Below are 23,133 nucleotides of genomic sequence, written 5' to 3'. Positions count from 1 at the left end.
CCCAACCGATGAGTGAGAAATGGGAGTCAACACTTATCCACTGCCATGTGGCATAAATCTAAGGTTTCAAAACCTTAGTATGAAAAATGCATAACAGAGAGACGAAATCGAATACACAGAGATTTATAACTCTGAAAATCCTCCACCGAATCACGCAAGAACTGATAGGTAGGGGTTTTTGGGCATCCGGAACGCAATGGGACAGACGGTTTTGGAAACCGTGGCCTCAATCACTGGGTCCAACACACGGACTGAAAAACGTTTTTGGAAACAGAGCTATCTGTAAACTCCACCGGAGTGCGAATGATGAGCAACATAGAAGTTTTAGGACCTCCTGAGTCCACCGGAACTGACAGATCTGCAAATGGTTGCTCCAAACTTGAGTTCCAACACCCGGGCAAAAAACGCAGGAATTGACACAATGAGTTAGAAATCCACTGAAATGATCTCAGATTCAAGAATGAAGGTGTTTCCAAGCTCCTGAAGTAATGTGGACACCAAAAGCAAGCAATAGTTGCCTCCACAAGTCAATACGGAGTCTCTGTCATCGAACGGAACAGGGAAAAGCTCAAAAAACGACTTTTTCTTTGAAAGCTCTTAACAGGCTCTCAAAACCACTTCGTAAAGCCAAAGTGACTTTTCCAAAGGTTCCTCCAAGGTCTCTGCACACTCGGATGCAAGTAAAGTCACCCACAAAGCTTCCCACAAAGCTTCTCCTTCCTCCCACAGAGCTGCTGAGCTTCCAAGCATTCACGCACGCTCAGCTAGATCACCCGAGCTCTGATACCAGTTGAGAGTGCTCTCAACGGAAGCAAGAATGGAAGAAGGAGAGAGAGAGACAGAGAGCCACACAAGTTTTGGTGGGTGCAGAACCACCCTAATCTTCTTTTTCATTCATTTATATATGAGTTTGAGTATTGTACATAATTGGGGTTAAGGCACAGTGACCTTTAACCCCCACAGTTTCATGCTTCCAAGTCCTTTTGAGCTAGGAAAGGCGACAGGATGTGCAGAGAGTTCTTCAGGACTCATGGCCAGAGGTCAGTAGGGGAACAACTCCAATCTCTTAAAGCGCAGGATGGTAGTGTCAGGACAGATCCAGACAAGGTCCGGGACTTGGCGACAGATTTTTACAGATCCCTGTTCTAGCAGGAGCCCCCAGACCCTCGTGCCCGCCGTTGCAGGGAGGAGGTGTGGAGGTATACACCGTCGCTCGTGCAGCCTAGCATGAGTGAAACCCTTCTCGCCCCTTTCACCGTGGCAGAGATGCAGGATGCGGTGAGCGCTATTGATGGGCAGAAATGCCCACCTTCTGGGAGCAGGTCCACCATCCCTTGCTTGCAGCCTTCCAGCATATCTTCTCCAGTAGACAGATGCCAGAGAGCTTTGCCACAGGCTTGATTTGCCTCATCCCCAAAGGGGGGGACCGTCATGAGATCAGACAATGGTGCCCTATCACCCTCCTCTCGACTGCCTACAAAATCCTCGCCAAGATGATCAGTAGCCACATCCGCCCCATGCTACATGACTTGATCCATGACACCCAGACTGGTTTTGTCCAAGATCGCAGCATTTTGGACAACATTTTCACATTCTCAGAGGCGACGGAGTGGGCCTAGCACAGTGGCCAGCACCTTGCCATACTCCTTCTTGACTTTGAGAAGGCGTACGACAGGGTAGACTGGTCCTTCTTGGAAGGTACACTCTCTCGGTTCAGTTTTCCGGACGAGTGGATCAGAGGTATTGCTAGTCTCTACAGGTCGGCCGGGTTATCATCAGCGGCAGGATGGGGGAGAGATTCACCCTCGAGCGCTCGGTGCATCAGGGCTGCCCGCTTGCGCCCTACCTCTTCCTATTTTTTGCGGAGGCCATGACTCACTTCCTACGAGCCCGTACCAGTGGTCTTCGAGGGATGCACCTCCCTATTTGGGACGATGCAGAACTTCTGGACTCCAAGTATGCAGACGACACGGCCTGTATGTGTAGGATGATATTGAGTCATTGGAGCGAGTGAGACTGTCTTTAGAGGTTTTATGCTTAGCCGCTGGGGCGAAAATCAACTAGCATAAGTCAGTTGGTTTTCTTACGGATCCGGGAGCCAACTCACAGTGGGGTATTTTCCTGGGGTTTCGCTGGATCCCTAGAGGACAAACGACACGTTACTTGGGATTCCAGGTAGGTCTGGATATCACGCCGGCTTAGCAGTTCTTACCGGTCCTAGTCTCCATACGACGGAAGCTAGCCTTCTGGAGCACGGCTCGGCTATCTTTGGCAGGCAGGGCCCTTGTGGTCAACCAGGTCCTTCTTGCCACCGCTTGGTACGTGGCATCTTGCTGGTGTTTCTCGAGATCGTGTGTAGCCCAGCTGAGGAGACTGGTGCGGAACTTTCTTTGGTTTGGCTCAGATGGTTCCGGCACCGCCAGAGCCCGGATCGCCTGGCAGACGGTCATTCTCCCCCAGACAGAGGGCGGTCTTGGCATCATAGATCCAGAACTGCAGAGTCAGGCATTACTTGGCAAGTTAGTCATCCGCGGTTTTACCCCAGGAGGGTAGACGTGGAAGCTCTTGCTTCAGCATGGTCTCAGCGCGTGTACCCCCCAGAGAGGGGGTGAGTGGCAGCCGTCTATCCGGTGGATTTTCACTTTTGCCCCACTAACTCAGCCCCATTCCCCCTTCCTCCGTAGCCTCGTCTCGGTCTGGAGGAAGTTGCGGCACAGCCTCTCTCATGTTCCCCCCAGCTACCGAGAGGAGATAGACAGACAGCCCCTGATCTAGAGCAGCCAGGTGACAGATGATACAAGTCGCCAGCTTGGAGAGAGATCCCATATCCCATGGGCGCTCTAGGCACGTGGGCCTGTGCGCTCGCTCCTGGTTTGGAGGCCTGTGCGGTTTGGAGGGGCGAGCTGGTAGCAGCAGTAGGTATGGCATGTGGGATCCAGGCTCGGCGAGCGGAGATCAATGCTACCATTCCTGCAGGTTGGAGGATTCCCATGATCACCAAACAGCTCCTCCCGGGAGATGAGAGGTGGCTAGGGCAGTTCATACCCCGTGGCATTCCTTTGGTGGTTGCACGCCTTTTCTCGAACTCCTCGATTCACTTCTCCGTCGCCGATGATAGCCGTCTCCAGAGCAGAGAGGCCGTGATCGACCCCCAGCTTCCCTGGCAGCGCCTTCGCATCATAGGGCTGCAAAGGAAAACGTGGCATATAGACCCCCTGATTATGTAGGACTAGGACTGGAGACTCTGGATTTGGGAGGGCCGCTCCTTGACAGAGGTGGAGTGGGACCCAAGGGAGTGGCACTGGCCACCACTAGAGACCTCAGAGAACCCTACCCCCTTCTTCTCATACAGTGCGCGTACTGGGTAGGCGTGCTCTTGGGGCTCTCCAGCGCAGGCTACCCACACAGGCACATAGTTGGTATGCCCAAGGGATATCTATGGTTTTTCTTCGCACATTCTGGAAGACTCTTTGGGCAAGCTGGCGGCCGAGGAAGATCTCTTACTTTCTTTGGATGGTGGCCCACAAGGGGCTACCAGTTGGCAGCTGGCTGAGGTAGATGGGGCAGGAGAGGCACTGCCAGATGTGTTTTCAGGAGGAGTCCCTGAAGCACTGCCTTTGGAGCTGCTCGCATGCTCAGACAGTGTGGAAGGGAGTCATGGGAATCTTAGCGATAGCTGCACCCGAGCTAGGAGTCATGGGGATCTTAGCGAGAGCTGCACCCGGTCACTTGGGGAGCCGTTTGCTAGTGCAGCACCGAGATGGGACATCACTTGGCTTATGAGTTCTCCAGGCAGGATCCAATTTTCTTCATCACGCAGGCCACCTGGGCATACATGGACAACTTCCCTTGGCATCTGACAAAGACAGATGCAGGAGCGATGACTCGGTACCCAGTTTGGGAGATCATAGGGAGTATTGTCGGCTGGCATATCTGGACTTCCAAATGCGCGCAGACCTTAGGAGATCAGGCTTCTTCTGCTACCCAGACCCTAGCGGACATTTGGAGCACGATCATTCACACGCTCAAGGGTCAGTGGGATCAGATTCAGGGGGAGTCCCGGGTAGGAAAGGAGAAGAGACAGCGCTTCCTTCGCGACTGGGACCATCGAGAGCTGTTCTTCTAGCACTCTACTCAGAGTCTTCAGTGGCATTACTCCCCCCCACCGTGGTTGTTTGTCCACACTCCGATGATTATGCCCTGAGAGACTTGTAATTAGTATTTTGTTACCACGGGTTGTATCCGTTTTGTGATTGCAGCCCGCTGGCCTTTAGGCCCTCTTGTACTCTCGTTTTCAAGCAATATAACTAGCACTACTTTTTGCGCAAAAAAAAAAAATGTTGTGAACGACTTTGAAGAATCTTCCCCAACCCACACTGGAGGGCATCATCAGTGCTTTACAAGAGGAGGAAAGGAAGAACACTTCAAGAATGGGTAAAGTGCACACAGAAGCACTTGCAGTAAAGTTTTCATCAAAGAACAAGTACAAGGCATGCAAGCATTGTGGGAAAAATAATCATCTTGAGAAGGATTGTTATAAAATCAACCCTTGCACTTATTGTGGCAAGAATAATCATTCAAAGAAGTTTTATAATGAGAAGAAAAAAAACATGACAAATTTGGTTGAAGAGAGAACTCCATCAACAAATGAAGAATCAAACTTTGTGGTAGAAGACAAGGACTATGCCTTTTGAGCACTGTCTTTTAAATTTTACTTATCATCACTTGGTCAAATTTTGAGGTTCTCTGCCTGGAGTAGTACTCCAAAAAGAATGTCATGTGTTTTGTCTTTTGTAAATCACCTCTGGCCACCATATGATGTAGACGTTGTGATATGTGTTTGGTCTATCCCATTTTTGTAAACCTGACCCTTGGGCACCTTTGCTAACATGAGATCCTAGCCATAGACGTGACCACCATGAGATGGCATGTGTGACCACCATGAGATGGCATGAGAAACTATGTATCCTTGACATAGCAAGAGGCAAATCCTTGAGGGGGGGTATGTTGGGATAAATGTAATCAAGGGCTTGCTCTAAGGTGCATATGTGCATCTAGGGGAGTCACATGTGTGTGTGTGTGTGTGTGTGTGTGTGTGTGTGTGTGTGTAGTAGAAGAATCCACACCACTCTACTACACACACACACTTTTTTGGTAAAATCCATTGTATTTATATGCTCATAAATTTACAATATGGGAAGTCTCCCACACACTAGCAAAGAACTCCGAAAGAGAGCCCAATAGAAGAACTCAAAAACAAGTAGAGAACACTTCAAGGCAAGTAGCATCCAAATCCCTTGCAGCAATACTGTCATGTAAAGACTGCTTAAGGGACATTCTGAAGAAAATATATGCCTGAGGAAACTGTTGACCCATCCTAGAGTGCAGTCTCTGTGTCCAGATGGTCCATAATACCCAAAAGCGAGTCCAATGAAAGAAAAGGAGTAATGGAGACATCTGAGATGAGCAGCATCCAAACATCCAGAAAAGTTTCCCAAATCTGATAGAAGGGAACCGAAGCCGCAGTAAATGAGAAACCTGAGTGATCAATGTGCGAGAGTGCGGGCAAAACCATAATAAGTGAGGAACTGTCTCGCGAGGATGAGAGCAACGGGGGCAAAAAGGAGAAGCAATGCGGCGAGCTGCCAATTTCACCCCAATGGAAAAGGCTCCCACTATACATCTCCAAAAGAAAAGCCTCTGTTTCAATGGCAATTTGGTTTTCCAGATTTTCATGAGACGGGATTGCCACCAAGATAAAGGCCTATCCAAATTCCAAAGAGTGTTGGCATGCTTGTCAATCCATGGCTGTGGAAGAAGAAATCTGTAAACCTTCGAGGCAGTCAGATTGTGTATCGAAAGTGTATATGCAGCAGGAGGTATGGAAGTCAAATTCCAGTCCATTAATCTGTCCTGTGCAAACAGTGGAGGAACCGGAACAAATGGCTGCATCATAATTGAAAGTGTTCTCCAAATGGATCTATGATGCAGACCCAAGGAAAATGTCCTGCAAGCTTGTGGAAATGAAAGTGTATAGCCTTGTTGATCCACAACATCACCAACAAATCTTATGCCCAATTTCATGAGATTATATGCTTTGATAGGTGCCTGTAAAGCGAGAGGCGATGCAAACACCTTGCTCCAATGGATGCTTTCCAATCGAAAGGAGTTGCCATGACGAGAGGAAGCACCTGTCCATTTTGCATATGAAAGAATTCTCTTCCAATCATGAATAAAAGCAGTAGAAACAGGGCAACCAGGAATTTTTCCCTGAAAATTAGACAAAACTGCTTCCCAGTGATCTGTAATCCAATGCCCATATGCATGGGAAGCCATGTTTCCACACATAGCTGCTAACATAATAGCCCATGGTTGGTTTTGCTGAAAAAAATCAGCAATCATAGTGCTCTTTCTTGCCAACATATGAACCTGGAGATTGAGAATATTCAGCCCCCCATGAGTCTTGGGTGAACAAATAGACAGCATAGGTAGTAGTCTCAAAGCTTTTTTAAGAGATTTACTTTTCCAAAATATCTCCATAGCTTGGGACATATAAGAAGCCAAATGCTTGAAAGACCAAGGAAGAAGAGGCAGATAAAATTGCACATATGCCATAATGATGGACTGTACTATCCGGAGTCGAACATGTAGAGGCCAAGTGGACAAATGCCAGTATTCCAGCTTCTTATTGATCTTTTGAAGCACCCATTTGAGCTGTTGTTGCGGAGTAATATTCCAGCCAATGGGGTATCCGAGATGTCTGACAATAGTAAAGGAAGAGATAATGTGGCCTGGCCAAAACAGTGCATGCCAATCAGCTTCTTTCAAAGCTAGAAGTTTTGATTTCTGAAAATTGATATGCAGTCCAGCAGCTATACCAAAGTCATTCAGTGTATGCATCAAACAAGAAAGATCACTTTGAGAATTCCTTGGCATGAAGAATGAATCATCAGCATAGGCCTGTGCAAGAAAAGACTTTGCCCCTGGAATTTGCAAACCATGAAGCTGTCCTGTATCTGCCAGATAGTCCATATGCAAGAGTAACGGATGGGTAGCAATGGCATACAGTAAGGAGCTGAAAGGGCAACCCTGTCTCACTGAGCGAGTCATAGTCCAGGTTCTTGACAACCCACCACCAAGCAAGCACTGTGCAGTGGCATGAGAATAAAGCCAGTAAATGATGTGGACAAGTCGAGAGCCAAATCCCAATTTTTGCATAGTTTGAGAGATGAAATCCCAATGGACAGTATCAAAAGCTTTCGCAATGTCTACTTGCAGAATGAGAACATCTTGTTTAGAATATTTAGCATACTCAATCGCAAGCAAGGCATTGGAGATATTGTCAGTGATCTGCCTCCTGGGGACAAACCCATACTGCCTAGGATGAAGTCCTGCTTGCAATAGGAAGCGAACCCTGAGGACAATCATTTTAGCAATGAGTTTGTAAATGACAGGCATGAGGGAAATAGGCCGCCAATCAGCCATCGTCTCACACAACCTTTTTTTGGGAATCAATTTTACAAGGCCATGTTTCCAGGATGGAGGTAGAGATTGTTCTGCCCAAGCATGATTGATCATTAGAAGGAGAGTAATCTTGAGATCACCCCAAAATGCACGGAAGAATTCAACAGTCAGTCCATCCCAACCAGGGGAGCTGCTTTTGCGTAGATGACTCAAAGCATCTTCCAGTTCACTAAGCATAAAAGGCTGCTCCAATGTAAGGGCCTGTTCCCGAGATACTATGGGCTGAACATGCATAAGAAATCGAGACCTGGCTGCATTTACTTGCATCAAATGATCAGGTGGAGAAGAAAGGAGCTGCTGAAAGTGACTAAAACATTGCAATTCCAGGTCTGATTTGGAAGTGGTCCAGGTGCCATCAGCTTTCTTGAGCCTGCAAATATCCTCCTTTCGCCTATCCGCATGGAGACTTTTAAAAAAGGCTTTGGAGGAGCAGCCCTTATCCAAAAGGGGTTTCATACGAGCTCGGATTTGCCACTTCTTTAATTTGCGAAGATCATTTTGATGGATGATATGAGCCGCATAAGCACAAGAATCCTGTTCAGAAGAAGTAAGCTGCCTATGAGAACTGATTGCATCCATTTGCTGCTTGTGGGATTGAGCCCATTTTATCTTGAGCCGAAGGTTTTCCATGTAACTCCGTCCATAGTCTTGAATAACAGCCTGTAAACGATGAGCAAGGCTGATCCAAGCAAAATCCATATCCTCCTGAGCATGTGAGAGGAGGGGACGGACAGCCACTCTCACCATGTTCTGAAATTGTTGATGAAGCAAGTAGGCACTATTAACATGGAACAAGCGATGACCAAAAAAAGGCATATCATCTGTCAGACGTGCTATTGATAATGTCAAGCATACCGGGAAATGATCAGATAGCAGGAGGGAGTGATCAATCCGCAATGTGCATGTAAGATCAGCATACTGCTGAGCATGCAGCAAATACCATCTGTCAAGTCGAGCCCAGTAATGATTAAAAGCATTGTGATGATATGTATAACCCATATCTGTGTCCCTTGTTGAGAGCCATAGATCTTCAGCATGGAGAGATGAGAGCATATCTTCCCAATGTCGGAACTCAGTGGGGATCATGTGAGAGCGATGAGTAGTATTATCTTGGGGGGCAGGCGAATTGTTAAAGTCTCCACACAAAAAAGCATTGGAAAGCCATGGGTATTGTTTGAGGGAATCCCACATTTGAGCTCTAGTCGCAGAAGTTTGCGAGGCATAAACAGATGCTATTTCATAGAGAGTATCCTGCCAGGTGCACCTGATCACCATCCATCGACCTTGAGGATCATTGTGTGCCACCGTGGGCTGTATATCATGTTTTACAAGCATACAAACCCCCGAAAAGTGCATTGTACCAGCATAAAAAATATCATAACCAGCAAAGTGGCCTTGCTGACCAGCCAAGAAATGTTGATTGTGTTCTTGTAAGGAGATCACATCGGGATGCATTCTATGTACATAATGCCAGAAGAGTCTCCACTTATTTGCATTGCAAAGACCCTGAACATTATATGTAATGCAAGTAATTGAAGTAGACATAAAAGATATGTACAGTCAAACCAAAAGGCAGAATAGAGTGTAAACTGTCAGGCCTCAGCCATGACATCAACATCCACCTGTGCTCCTGGATCATTAGCTCTATGATCCTCATCATTATCACATACAGGGATGCCTCTTTTTAGCACATCAACCCACAGTTGAGAAGCAAGGCTGTCAGCAGGGGAAGAGGTCTGACCAGGGGTAGAAATTGAAGCATCCCAATGGCGAGATTGTAGTGGACGTGGTTTGAGAGCGAAAACCTTTTTAGGTTGCTGCCAGGCACCTTGGGGAGAGACATGAGATTCTGAAATTTTGCCCTTACCCTTATCCTTTTGCTTAGCTGAAACCTGAAGTACAGTTTCTTTGGAAGGGACAGATTTGAGAGCCACATCACCCAGTTTAGTAGGCATAGCCTTAGACCCCGAAGCATAAGTCGGAGGGGGAGTATTTTCTGGAGCAATAGCTGTGGGAGGAAGCTGATGCAAAACTGCAGGACACTGTGAGGCTAAATGGCCAAACTTATGGCATGTGAAACAAGCACCTGCAAAAACTCCCCATTTCAAGTCAAAATATTTTTCACCAAGGGGAACATCCTCCACTTCTACCGCAATGGAAGGAGGGGTGGGGTGATCTGTATCCCAAAGAATACAAAAGCGATTGCGATTACCCGAAGGGCGGGGTGGGCAAACAACTTGCCCCAAAGAGGCTGCCAAACTTGGTAACTCAGCCCTCATGTAATCTGGAAAATCCACCACCTCAACCCATACGGGGCAATGATGTCGAATGAGGCTGTGGTAATCTTTGTTTGGCGACCATGGCATGACATGCACCATTTGTCTGCCATAGAAAAGGGGCGACATCTCCAAAATCTGCTGTCGATATGAGGCGTCTGAAAAGTGCACCTCATAAAAACCCCTAGAAGCAAAATACACCCCTTCAACAAAGCAGCCTCCCAACAATGCCTGAACCCATTGAGCCACATCATTTGCTGAAGGTAGCTTTCCTGGAAAGAAGATAATAACTGCTTGCTGAGAGAATTTTCGAAGAGGAGCAACCAATGATGGAAGCTTCAACTTATATTTGATGGCCGGGGGAGGTTTGGCCCACTCCTTCCGGCTGTACTGAAATTCATCTTTAAGCATATCAAAGACATAGTGAGCATCGACCGAATCTGTAGTAGAAAAGTCAACCTGTTGTCTTTTGGAGTCCCGGGTCGACTCCTTACGAGAATAGCTTTTGAATTGATCTTCCATGAAGAGAAGAAGGACAGGATTGAAAGAAGGGCAGAGCAGAGAAGGGCTGTGCGGACAAAGAGAAAGCTAGAGATGCGAGCTGAACGAAAAGAGGACGAAGCAGGGACTTGTACGGAAAGTACGGTTGCACGGAAAGGGCTGCAAGGAAGAAGCTGAGCTGTATAGGGGTATCGAGCAGGCACGCAAGAGCTGTTCGAAGAGGTAAAAATGGGCGAGGAATCCAGGCTGTACGGAAGAAGACGGGAATGTACGGACGGAAGAGGTGTAGGAAAAGGTACGGCGAAACGACGAAAGCAGAGGCAGAGTTGCGAAAAGCCACGCAGGGAACGGCGGATCAGACCGTACGGCTGTACGGTGAGCACACGGCTGCCGTACGGATGTACGGACAGGCAGGGCGTCTGTACGGAATGCAGATGAGGCTCGTCTCCGACCACACACACCACTCTCACACACACACACACACACACACCTCTCACACACCACACCAACTACTACACACACACACACACACACACACACACACACACACACACATGTGACTCCCCTAGATGCACATATGCACCTTCTCTTGCGTGCCTGCTCGATACCCCTATACAGCTCAGCTTCTTCCTTGCAGCCCTTTCCGTGCAACCGTACTTTCCGTACAAGTCCCTGCTTCGTCCTCTTTTCGTTCAGCTCGCATCTCTAGCTTTCTCTTTGTCCGCACAGCCCTTCTCTGCTCTGCCCTTCTTTCAATCCTGTCCTTCTTCTCTTCATGGAAGATCAATTCAAAAGCTATTCTCGTAAGGAGTCGACCCGGGACTCCAAAAGACAACAGGTTGACTTTTCTACTACAGATTCGGTCGATGCTCACTATGTCTTTGATATGCTTAAAGATGAATTTCAGTACAGCCGGAAGGAGTGGGCCAAACCTCCCCCGGCCATCAAATATAAGTTGAAGCTTCCATCATTGGTTGCTCCTCTTCGAAAATTCTCTCAACAAGCAGTTATTATCTTCTTTCCAGGAAAGCTACCTTCAGCAAATGATGCGGCTCAATGGGTTCAGGCATTGTTGGGAGGCTGCTTTGTTGAAGGGGTGTATTTTGCTTCTAGGGGTTTTTATGAGGTGCACTTTTCAGACGCCTCATATCGACAGCAGATTTTGGAGATGTCGCCCCTTTTCTATGGCAGACAAATGGTGCATGTCATGCCATGGTCGCCAAACAAAGATTACCACAGCCTCATTCGACATCATTGCCCCGTATGGGTTGAGGTGGTGGATTTTCCAGATTACATGAGGGCTGAGTTACCAAGTTTGGCAGCCTCTTTGGGGCAAGTTGTTTGCCCACCCCGCCCTTTGGGTAATCGCAATCGCTTTTGTATTCTTTGGGATACAGATCACCCCACCCCTCCTTCCATTGCGGTAGAAGTGGAGGATGTTCCCCTTGGTGAAAAATATTTTGACTTGAAATGGGGAGTTTTTGCAGGTGCTTGTTTCACATGCCATAAGTTTGGCCATTTAGCCTCACAGTGTCCTGCAGTTTTGCATCAGCTTCCTCCCACAGCTATTGCTCCAGAAAATACTCCCCCTCCGACTTATGCTTCGGGGTCTAAGGCTATGCCTACTAAACTGGGTGATGTGGCTCTCAAATCTGTCCCTTCCAAAGAAACTGTACTTCAGGTTTCAGCTAAGCAAAAGGATAAGGGTAAGGGCAAAATTTCAGAATCTCATGTCTCTCCCCAAGGTGCCTGGCAGCAACCTAAAAAGGTTTTCGCTCTCAAACCACGTCCACTACAATCTCGCCATTGGGATGCTTCAATTTCTACCCCTGGTCAGACCTCTTCCCCTGCTGACAGCCTTGCTTCTCAACTGTGGGTTGATGTGCTAAAAAGAGGCATCCCTGTATGTGATAATGATGAGGATCATAGAGCTAATGATCCAGGAGCACAGGTGGATGTTGATGTCATGGCTGAGGCCTGACAGTTTACACTCTATTCTGCCTTTTGGTTTGACTGTACATATCTTTTATGTCTACTTCAATTACTTGCATTACATATAATGTTCAGGGTCTTTGCAATGCAAATAAGTGGAGACTCTTCTGGCATTATGTACATAGAATGCATCCCGATGTGATCTCCTTACAAGAACACAATCAACATTTCTTGGCTGGTCAGCAAGGCCACTTTGCTGGTTATGATATTTTTTATGCTGGTACAATGCACTTTTCGGGGGTTTGCATGCTTGTAAAACATGATATACAGCCCACGGTGGCACACAATGATCCTCAAGGTCGATGGATGGTGATCAGGTGCACCTGGCAGGATACTCTCTATGAAATAGCATCTGTTTATGCCTCGCAAACTTCTGCGACTAGAGCTCAAATGTGGGATTCCCTCAAACAATACCCATGGCTTTCCAATGCTTTTTTGTGTGGAGACTTTAACAATTCGCCTGCCCCCCAAGATAATACTACTCATCGCTCTCACATGATCCCCACTGAGTTCCGACATTGGGAAGATATGCTCTCATCTCTCCATGCTGAAGATCTATGGCTCTCAACAAGGGACACAGATATGGGTTATACATATCATCACAATGCTTTTAATCATTACTGGGCTCGACTTGACAGATGGTATTTGCTGCATGCTCAGCAGTATGCTGATCTTACATGCACATTGCGGATTGATCACTCCCTCCTGCTATCTGATCATTTCCCGGTATGCTTGACATTATCAATAGCACGTCTGACAGATGATATGCCTTTTTTTGGTCATCGCTTGTTCCATGTTAATAGTGCCTACTTGCTTCATCAACAATTTCAGAACATGGTGAGAGTGGCTGTCCGTCCCCTCCTCTCACATGCTCAGGAGGATATGGATTTTGCTTGGATCAGCCTTGCTCAGGCTGTTATTCAAGACTATGGACGGAGTTACATGGAAAACCTTCGGCTCAAGATAAAATGGGCTCAATCCCACAAGCAGCAAATGGATGCAATCAGTTCTCATAGGCAGCTTACTTCTTCTGAACAGGATTCTTGTGCTTATGCGGCTCATATCATCCATCAAAATGATCTTCGCAAATTAAAGAAGTGGCAAATCCGAGCTCGTATGAAACCCCTTTTGGATAAGGGCTGCTCCTCCAAAGCCTTTTTTAAAAGTCTCCATGCGGATAGGCGAAAGGAGGATATTTGCAGGCTCAAGAAAGCTGATGGCACCTGGACCACTTCCAAATCAGACCTGGAATTGCAATGTTTTAGTCACTTTCAGCAGCTCCTTTCTTCTCCACCTGATCATTTGATGCAAGTAAATGCAGCCAGGTCTCGATTTCTTATGCATGTTCAGCCCATAGTATCTCGGGAACAGGCCCTTACATTGGAGCAGCCTTTTATGCTTAGTGAACTGGAAGATGCTTTGAGTCATCTACGCAAAAGCAGCTCCCCTGGTTGGGATGGACTGACTGTTGAATTCTTCCGTGCATTTTGGGGTGATCTCAAGATTACTCTCCTTCTAATGATCAATCATGCTTGGGCAGAACAATCTCTACCTCCATCCTGGAAACATGGCCTTGTAAAATTGATTCCCAAAAAAAGGTTGTGTGAGACGATGGCTGATTGGCGGCCTATTTCCCTCATGCCTGTCATTTACAAACTCATTGCTAAAATGATTGTCCTCAGGGTTCGCTTCCTATTGCAAGCAGGACTTCATCCTAGGCAGTATGGGTTTGTCCCCAGGAGGCAGATCACTGACAATATCTCCAATGCCTTGCTTGCGATTGAGTATGCTAAATATTCTAAACAAGATGTTCTCATTCTGCAAGTAGACATTGCGAAAGCTTTTGATACTGTCCATTGGGATTTCATCTCTCAAACTATGCAAAAATTGGGATTTGGCTCTCGACTTGTCCACATCATTTACTGGCTTTATTCTCATGCCACTGCACAGTGCTTGCTTGGTGGTGGGTTGTCAAGAACCTGGACTATGACTCGCTCAGTGAGACAGGGTTGCCCTTTCAGCTCCTTACTGTATGCCATTGCTACCCATCCGTTACTCTTGCATATGGACTATCTGGCAGATACAGGACAGCTTCATGGTTTGCAAATTCCAGGGGCAAAGTCTTTTCTTGCACAGGCCTATGCTGATGATTCATTCTTCATGCCAAGGAATTCTCAAAGTGATCTTTCTTGTTTGATGCATACACTGAATGACTTTGGTATAGCTGCTGGACTGCATATCAATTTTCAGAAATCAAAACTTCTAGCTTTGAAAGAAGCTGATTGGCATGCACTGTTTTGGCCAGGCCACATTATCTCTTCCTTTACTATTGTCAGACATCTCGGATACCCCATTGGCTGGAATATTACTCCGCAACAACAGCTCAAATGGGTGCTTCAAAAGATCAATAAGAAGCTGGAATACTGGCATTTGTCCACTTGGCCTCTACATGTTCGACTCCGGATAGTACAGTCCATCATTATGGCATATGTGCAATTTTATCTGCCTCTTCTTCCTTGGTCTTTCAAGCATTTGGCTTCTTATATGTCCCAAGCTATGGAGATATTTTGGAAAAGTAAATCTCTTAAAAAAGCTTTGAGACTACTACCTATGCTGTCTATTTGTTCACCCAAGACTCATGGGGGGCTGAATATTCTCAATCTCCAGGTTCATATGTTGGCAAGAAAGAGCACTATGATTGCTGATTTTTTTCAGCAAAACCAACCATGGGCTATTATGTTAGCAGCTATGTGTGGAAACATGGCTTCCCATGCATATGGGCATTGGATTACAGATCACTGGGAAGCAGTTTTGTCTAATTTTCAGGGAAAAATTCCTGGTTGCCCTGTTTCTACTGCTTTTATTCATGATTGGAAGAGAATTCTTTCATATGCAAAATGGACAGGTGCTTCCTCTCGTCATGGCAACTCCTTTCGATTGGAAAGCATCCATTGGAGCAAGGTGTTTGCATCGCCTCTCGCTTTACAGGCACCTATCAAAGCATATAATCTCATGAAATTGGGCATAAGATTTGTTGGTGATGTTGTGGATCAACAAGGCTATACACTTTCATTTCCACAAGCTTGCAGGACATTTTCCTTGGGTCTGCATCATAGATCCATTTGGAGAACACTTTCAATTATGATGCAGCCATTTGTTCCGGTTCCTCCACTGTTTGCACAGGACAGATTAATGGACTGGAATTTGACTTCCATACCTCCTGCTGCATATACACTTTCGATACACAATCTGACTGCCTCGAAGGTTTACAGATTTCTTCTTCCACAGCCATGGATTGACAAGCATGCCAACACTCTTTGGAATTTGGATAGGCCTTTATCTTGGTGGCAATCCCGTCTCATGAAAATCCGGAAAACCAAATTGCCATTGAAACAGAGGCTTTTCTTTTGGAGATGTATAGTGGGAGCCTTTTCCATTGGGGTGAAATTGGCAGCTCGCCGCATTGCTTCTCCTTTTTGCCCCCGTTGCTCTCATCCTCGCGAGACAGTTCCTCACTTATTATGGTTTTGCCCGCACTCTCGCACATTGATCACTCAGGTTTCTCATTTACTGCGGCTTCGGTTCCCTTCTATCAGATTTGGGAAACTTTTCTGGATGTTTGGATGCTGCTCATCTCAGATGTCTCCATTACTCCTTTTCTTTCATTGGACTCGCTTTTGGGTATTATGGACCATCTGGACACAGAGACTGCACTCTAGGATGGGTCAACAGTTTCCTCAGGCATATATTTTCTTCAGAATGTCCCTTAAGCAGTCTTTACATGACAGTATTGCTGCAAGGGATTTGGATGCTACTTGCCTTGAAGTGTTCTCTACTTGTTTTTGAGTTCTTCTATTGGGCTCTCTTTCGGAGTTCTTTGCTAGTGTGTGGGAGACTTCCCATATTGTAAATTTATGAGCATATAAATACAATGGATTTTACCAAAAAAAGTGTGTGTGTAGTAGAAGCACACCTAGTGCTATGAGGTGTCTAGACCATGACATAAGTGATGATGTAAGTACAAAGGTCTCCACATGGGAGGTTCCTTCAATTTAGCTAGTTCCTATGATGTAGGGGCTGATTGCCACTGATGTAGGGGAGGTGCCTATGATCTAGGACACCTTCCTCTCCACTCTATATAATGGAGGTTCTTCCTTCATTTAAATAGACTTGATTTTGCCTTCACTTGTGCTCTTCCTTTGTGTCATTATGCATCTCTTCTATCCCACTCACCTCTTCAAGTAGCAGTCTGCCTTCCAAAGTGGCCAAGTAAACTTCACTGGGACTTGGGATGCCTGGCTATGAAAAATGGTCTTGTCCAACCACTTACAAACATAGTCTTTTGTTTGAGAAACTTACTCGAATACAATAGTACCAAATTACCAACTTGAACTCCCTCTTCCTGAGGTTTCGATCATGCCACGCTTTCTGTCATTTTTACAACACTTCTTGAGCGAAAACTACTTCACGTCGATGCTCTGCCGATGCCTTTCAATCCCATAAGCGTTCCATTGTACAAGCTTCAAAGTTGTCATCCTTGTCCGAAAGCACCCGGTGGGTATCAAAATGAAATTCATAAGGCATAACGGCCTCCAGGCCATAGACCAGCTCGAAGGGTGAATTACTAGTACTCGACTTGTATGCCGTTTTGTAGACAAATAAAGCAATTGGAAGTATGTCATCCCAATTCGCTAAACAACTGAGGCAAAGACGACGATGCTTGATCCCGCACATTGTTCAATTGGAGCTCTTAGCTAGACCATTGGCACGCGGGTAATAGGAAGATGAAAATTTGTGAACTATTTGTAACATATTGACCAGGGCAGCAATGGTGTCATTTAGGAAATCACTCATCGATTCGACACGACAGCCAAACTTGGAGGTGATTTGGTCATATAAAAATGTGGCCACAACCTGGGCTGTGCAGATTTTGACTGCCTTGGCTTCTACCCATTTGGTTCCATAGTCAGTGGGCGACGAGTAGAGCATACTTGTTCCCTCGGCGTGTGGCTGGAGAGATGGGCCCTATGAAATCCAATCCCCAATGATAGAAGGGGGGCACTAGAGAATGGTTTAAGAGGGAGGTACTCGCGCCTTGTAGGCTTGGGGCCTACTCTTTGACATGAGTTAGATTGGGCCACATGAGTATAGCAGTCGCGGAAGAGCTTGGGCCACCAAAACCGAGCACTTATGATCTTCCGAGCAGTAGCATCCGGGGCCATATGTCCTCCGTCAATGCTAGCGTGTGCCTCTTCAAGAATAGATTGTATCCCGTGGGGAAGCACACACCATCTTAAGATGTGGTCCTTCCCGAGTTCGTACAATTGACCTGCAATCAACTTGAAGGGAGCGGCTGGAAGGACCCTCTTCCGTTTCTCTATTGGAGTTAGACCTGGAGGGAAGCCACCTTTTGACAATAGTTGTATTATGTTGGCATACCATGGTGGGAAGCAGTTCACCACAAACAGGGATTCATCATGTAGTGCCGTCACCCCAAAAAGGTTCACATCGGGTAATTCATCGATAATACCACTGGCTGGTTCCCTAGAACTTAACCTGGACAAGTGGTCTGCAGGTTGATGTAGTCTGTCAGTCCTCACCACAATGTCAAATTCAAATTCTTGAAAAAGAAGAATCCATTTGCTTAACCGGCCACCAAGAGTAGGTTTATTCAATAAATATTTAAGAGCTTGATGATCACTGATGATTACAAACTTGTTTCCCAAGAGGTAATGACGATACTTGGTCATGGCATAAACCATGCCGAGACCCTTCCTTTCTGTGGTATTGTAGCGGCGTTCAGCTCCATTGAGTCGTCGGCTTGAAAAGTAGATTGGCAAATCAATCATGTGATCCTGGTTAGGTTGAGCCAGTATAGCACCAACTGCCCATCCACCAGCATCCACATGAATGTGAAAAATAACATCCCAATCTAGTTGTCTGAGAGTTGGGGCCTTTACTAGGCAATCCTTCAAATCATCGAATGCTAGTTGTTGTGGGGTGGCCCAAACAAAAGATCGGTATTAATGGAGAAGTTCTGTTAGTGCAAGTTAGCATAGAAACATATGAACCTCCTGTAATATCCCACATGCCCTAAGAAAGACTTTCGGTGTATGAGGAATAAGCAATGAGATGATCACCTCTACCTTGGCGGGGTCGGTAGTCATCCCCTCAGTAGAAACAATATGACCAAGCAGAACACCTTGGAGTGCGAGAAAGAAGCATTTCTTAGGGTTCAAGCACAAGCGAACTTCTCTGCACTTATCAAATACCCATCTTAACTTGTGTAGATGATCATTTTTAATGGCCGGATCAAGATGGGAGGCGGCTTTACCTTTAAAAATAGAGAAGTCATCTAGAAATACCCCAAGAAACTTGCCTATATTCTCCTAGAAGAGTTTGGTGACAAGTCGTTGAAATGTTGCAGGTGCATTACATAACCCAAAGGACATCAATCTGTAGATGTATTTCCCCCATTGAGTGACAATTGTGGTCTTGGGCAGATCCTGTTCTCTCACTCTAACTTGGTTGTACCCACTATATCCATCCATGAATGAGTATAAAGCATGTCCAAACACCGTCTCCAACACTCTATCAGTGAAGGGAAGGGGAAATCTATCACGTTGTGTCGCAGCATTCAAAGTCCTGTAATCAACACATACTAGTTTGCCAGTCTCTCTTTTGGGTGCAATGACAATTCTGCTGGCCCAATCCGAGTAATCTACTAGGTAGAGTAACCCCGCTTGCTCCCTTTTTGTATATCTGTTTGGATTGCCTTGCTGTAGTTGGGATTCATGCGGTATGGACCTTTAATCACAGGGTCTGCATTCGGGTATAAGTCGATGCGATGCTCCATGAAATCAGCTAGCACCCCCTTCAGATCCTTGTAGGACCACGCAAAGACATCCACAAATTCTTTGAAAAGATCTGTCACTGTTGCTAGAAGATAATCATGTTCCCAAACCCCCAAGTGGGTACTTTCAAATGCCGATGATGGTCCTCAATCCCAATGTTGAGGTACCGCCAGTTCCATGCCTCGTCAACGGGGGCAGTGCATTGGGATGTGGAGGTACTTGGCTCACCCATGCCCAGTCTTGTTTGTGCGGGAGTATCCTCAAGGGAAAAGTCTCCCTCCACTTCTCTTAACCAAGTTGGGGGAAAAAGTAACTAGTGTGTTCTCTTGCATTGGCTGAGATGTAGAGTCGGTAGGTGTTATGTTCCTTTGATGCCTCGGTGCCTATTTGAGCATTCCCCTGTAAGGTAAGCCTTCCACCTCATAAGTGGTTCCAGGAAGGTCTTCAATGGAGGAGTGGTCTACCTTGGATAAGTAAAGGTCAAGTAGAGTAAGATCAGCCATGTCCTCATCTCCATATCCGGTGTGCACCCTGTGTCTCCCCAAGACATCAAGCTCTTGGTGTTGATCCCGCTCAAGATCAACCATGTCTGTGTCAGTGTCTACTAAATCACCATCACCATCAGTGTCTTCTCCAATACTGTTACTGTCTTCTGAATTACCATCATTGTACTCCATAATTGTACACTGAAGCACCATTGGTGTCCTCATTAGACTGGTTCACTGCAATACCATCATTGGCCTCGGTACGATCATTGGTGTCCACCGCAGTACCCACTGCCCCCTGTCTTTCTGCCCTCTTCACTACCTTGTCCCGTACCTCTAGTCACTATTCTCTGAGACATGTGTGGACTATTGGAAAGACGAAAAGGCATCCTTTCGTAAACTAGTTCAGCAAGACCATGTGCACATGCTTCTTGGTTGACCCTAGTTGATGTGCTAAGGTGTTCCTCATAATCTTCTTGTTGGCATAGTTCCACCATGTTGACTGCTAAGGAGCCCAGGGCTCCCATCCAATCCAACATGACAACTTCCTCCTCGTCTTGATCAGCCCAATCCAACAAGTAGGTAAAGCTTTCAAATCCTTCCAATGCCTTTGTCTCCTCTCGGTCTTCTTGGTCACCACCCATGGGCGAGTCCCCACAAGACCAATGCTACTCTTCAACTCCTGCTTGTTCTTCAAAATCCTCTTCTCCCAGTTCTATTGGGATATGCCGTGCTTGTCCTGTGACCATATCTATTTCGAGGGATCTTTTTTTTTTTTTTGCAAAAAAGAGACTTCTATTAAGTAAGAAAGAAACTTGCTAGAGCAAGCTCTGTGTGGAAATACAACATGCTAAGCATGTAATATAAAACACCTAAGAAGAATGAGGTAAAAAGAAACCAAGGCTGAGGCTGAAAATGCCAACTCAACCTTGTAGAAGTTCAGCAAGGAAGGGAGAGTCTCTCCAATCCCTGAGAAAAGTAACTCTCCTAGAGAAGGTTGCTCGAGAGGATCCCTACATGGTCACCCATATGGCCATCAGAGTGTGTACTGTATCTGTCCAAGTACTGGCCAAGATCTGAGAAGGATGAACCTGAGAACCCTCCATAGCCTCAGTGCATCTGGCTCTCCAAATGTGCCATGCTGCAATGCTAGCTAAAACCTCCCATGGAGAGTCAACCGAGGAGTGAGCAGCCCTAAAGAGAGTGGCCGGAACATCCTCTAGAGAGCATGACTCCACAAGGTGTCATCGGATGTGTAGAGCCCAAGACGAGTCATGTCTCTCGAAGAAAACCTGGGGCCCTGAAAGAGTGAGCCAAGCCACTGATCCCCATGCCATATAGAAGGGGAGGCGAACAAAAGTGCTGAAAATTCTTGCAATCCCCTTCCATATGACTCTCGCTTGTCTGCAATCCCAAAGGCAGTGTTGTACTGTCTCCGAAGCCGAAAGGCAACGAGGGCAAGTAGGGTCAGCAACCCCGAACCTGGATCTCCAATGATTCACTGCTATCCCACCATGAACAGAAAGCCAAAAGAAGAGAGTGATTTTTCTATTCTGGTGGGATTTCCAGAGCCTCAGCCAAAAAATTTTATGCAAGTCTACAGAAATCTGACAATTCTCCTAATGGGGAGCTCTGGTGGGCCTCCAACCCCTACAGCTGAGCTGGAATTTCCTAGCAGTACTGACCGTGTAACGAAAGAAGGGGATGCCCTTCTCTCGGTGCCCTTCATCTATCCACTCCCATTCCCCAGGGTCCCACTGCAAAGACTTAATTGGGACACCTCCATGAGCCTAGGGCAATGAGAAGCGGGTCAGGATCCAAGTACCACTATAAAAGAGAGCCATGCTCCATGAAGCCCACTATCCTGACTGGCTGAAACAGTACCTCCAACAATATATCGTTTGTGGACTTGGACAGCTTGCCCCCCGAAGAAACATAAAAGACTAGGGCATCCTCATGTGTGTTACGTAGAGCAATCACCTGCAAAGGAATGCCCAACCTGAAAAATGCCCCCATCCATGTGGAACAAGTAATAGGCATGTCATTTGTATCCACCCAATCCAAGGGCAAGGCTGCATCAATCTGTTGAACTCTCCCTGCACTCCCTCTGAGATTATGAACCACCTGGGCCTGTTGGTCTGCAGGAAGCCTCGTGAAGGCTTTCCATGCTCCCATAGTAGATGCAGGGCCCCCTCTCCCATCTGGGCCACTGCATGTAAAGAGAAACTCCAAGTGGTCTGCCATACTTATACTGTCGTTCTACATGATAGGCTGCCTTTCAATCTCTTCACGAGTGGACGGGGAGATTCTGCGAAGAGTACTCCTGAAGATGGCCCATGCTTTCAGGATAGCAACCATAAGAGGGGAAGAAGGAGATCTTAGGTGGGCTGTGGTGAAAACCCATCTGGTACTGTGTATCCAATCATCTCCTGAAGTGGGTGTGCGAGACTGTATGCATCTGATAAAAAAGTCCTTCCAAGGCTCTTGCCCTGGCATAAGTCCTCTCAGAACGACCTTGCAGATTAAGGCTCTGCACTGTAGATCCGAGTCAATGATAGTCAAACCCCCTTCTCTTGTAGGAAGAATCAAAGTCTCCCAAGCCACCCTGGCTGTAACATCAGTTGTGCCATCTAGACCACTCCATAAAAAGTTTTGTACGGGCCTCTTGAGCTGAGTGATACAATCCCTAGAGTGGCACCTATTTCGAGGGATCTGGATCCCTAGGGCAACCGAACTTCATCATTTGACCAATCTTGAATGGCCTTTGCGGACGCAACCATGGTCTACCAAGAAGTAGAGGATAACTTTGTTCATTTTCAGTCATATCGAGGACAACAAAATTGACCAATCTTCATGTGAACACCTTTGACTGCGCCCATTGGTTTCACTCTGCGCTGATCAGCCATGCGCACTTGAATGTGAACATCACTTGTCAACCTCAAATATCCAGGAAGACGTCCTTCAGCTCCACTCCATGAATATCCACCATGAGCTTGGGACTTTGCTCACAAGTGAGGGAAGCGTAGGCGGGGTAGTGATCTGGTGTGGACCCATGCTAAACAACAAAGAGAAGGAGATGGGGATAAGACCTAGTCGTGCCAAAGAAAAGAGGAAAGGGGTAATGGAAGAGATACCACAAGAGACAATGACTCACCATGCAGAAGTACATCCTCATCCTTGCGTAAGCTTCAACCCCCCTCAGCCAGAAGCTAGAAGGATGAGGTCACACAAGGCTACTACTAGTGTCCAGCACTACTCGTTTGAAGATCTTATGGGTTTCAAGCCCAACATCACTCTACGAAAATTTTGTTTGTTGTCTCCCCAAATCAAGCATCAAACCATTACATTTCTCAACCTCATGCCAGGAGGTTGACATAGGGGATCCACTCAAATGCCCATACCAGAGACGATTTTTCCAAGAAAATTATTTCATTAAGTATGAATGAAAACCACGAGAGCAAGCTCAAATGTGGTAATACATCATGCTATGCATGAAGGAAA

General features: G+C 46.5%; 1 protein-coding gene and 1 pseudogene across 1 annotated transcript in view; both read right to left on the bottom strand.

The window, feature by feature from the left end:
* Nucleotides 1–19,379, bottom strand: part of LOC147888993 (uncharacterized) — a 29,212-nt gene extending 9,833 nt beyond the window's left edge. The window contains exons 1-2 of the mRNA XM_087392130.1: nucleotides 19,376–19,379; nucleotides 9,490–10,072 (exon numbers count right to left, since the gene is read on the bottom strand). Coding sequence (XP_087248256.1) covers nucleotides 9,490–10,072; nucleotides 19,376–19,379 — 587 coding nt within the window. The remainder of the gene's footprint in view (nucleotides 1–9,489; nucleotides 10,073–19,375) is intronic.
* The window catches only part of LOC147888992 (uncharacterized), a 341,849-nt pseudogene that overhangs the window by 196,979 nt on the left and 121,737 nt on the right, over nucleotides 1–23,133 (bottom strand).

Source organism: Dipteris shenzhenensis, chromosome 21 (genome assembly GCF_047967505.1).
Source record: "Dipteris shenzhenensis isolate YYH24624 ecotype China chromosome 21, Dip_SZ_1.0, whole genome shotgun sequence".
NCBI lineage: Eukaryota > Viridiplantae > Streptophyta > Polypodiopsida > Gleicheniales > Dipteridaceae > Dipteris > Dipteris shenzhenensis.
The sequence above is the reverse complement of the archived record's forward strand: the minus strand, read 5'-3'. Positions and strand labels throughout refer to the sequence as shown.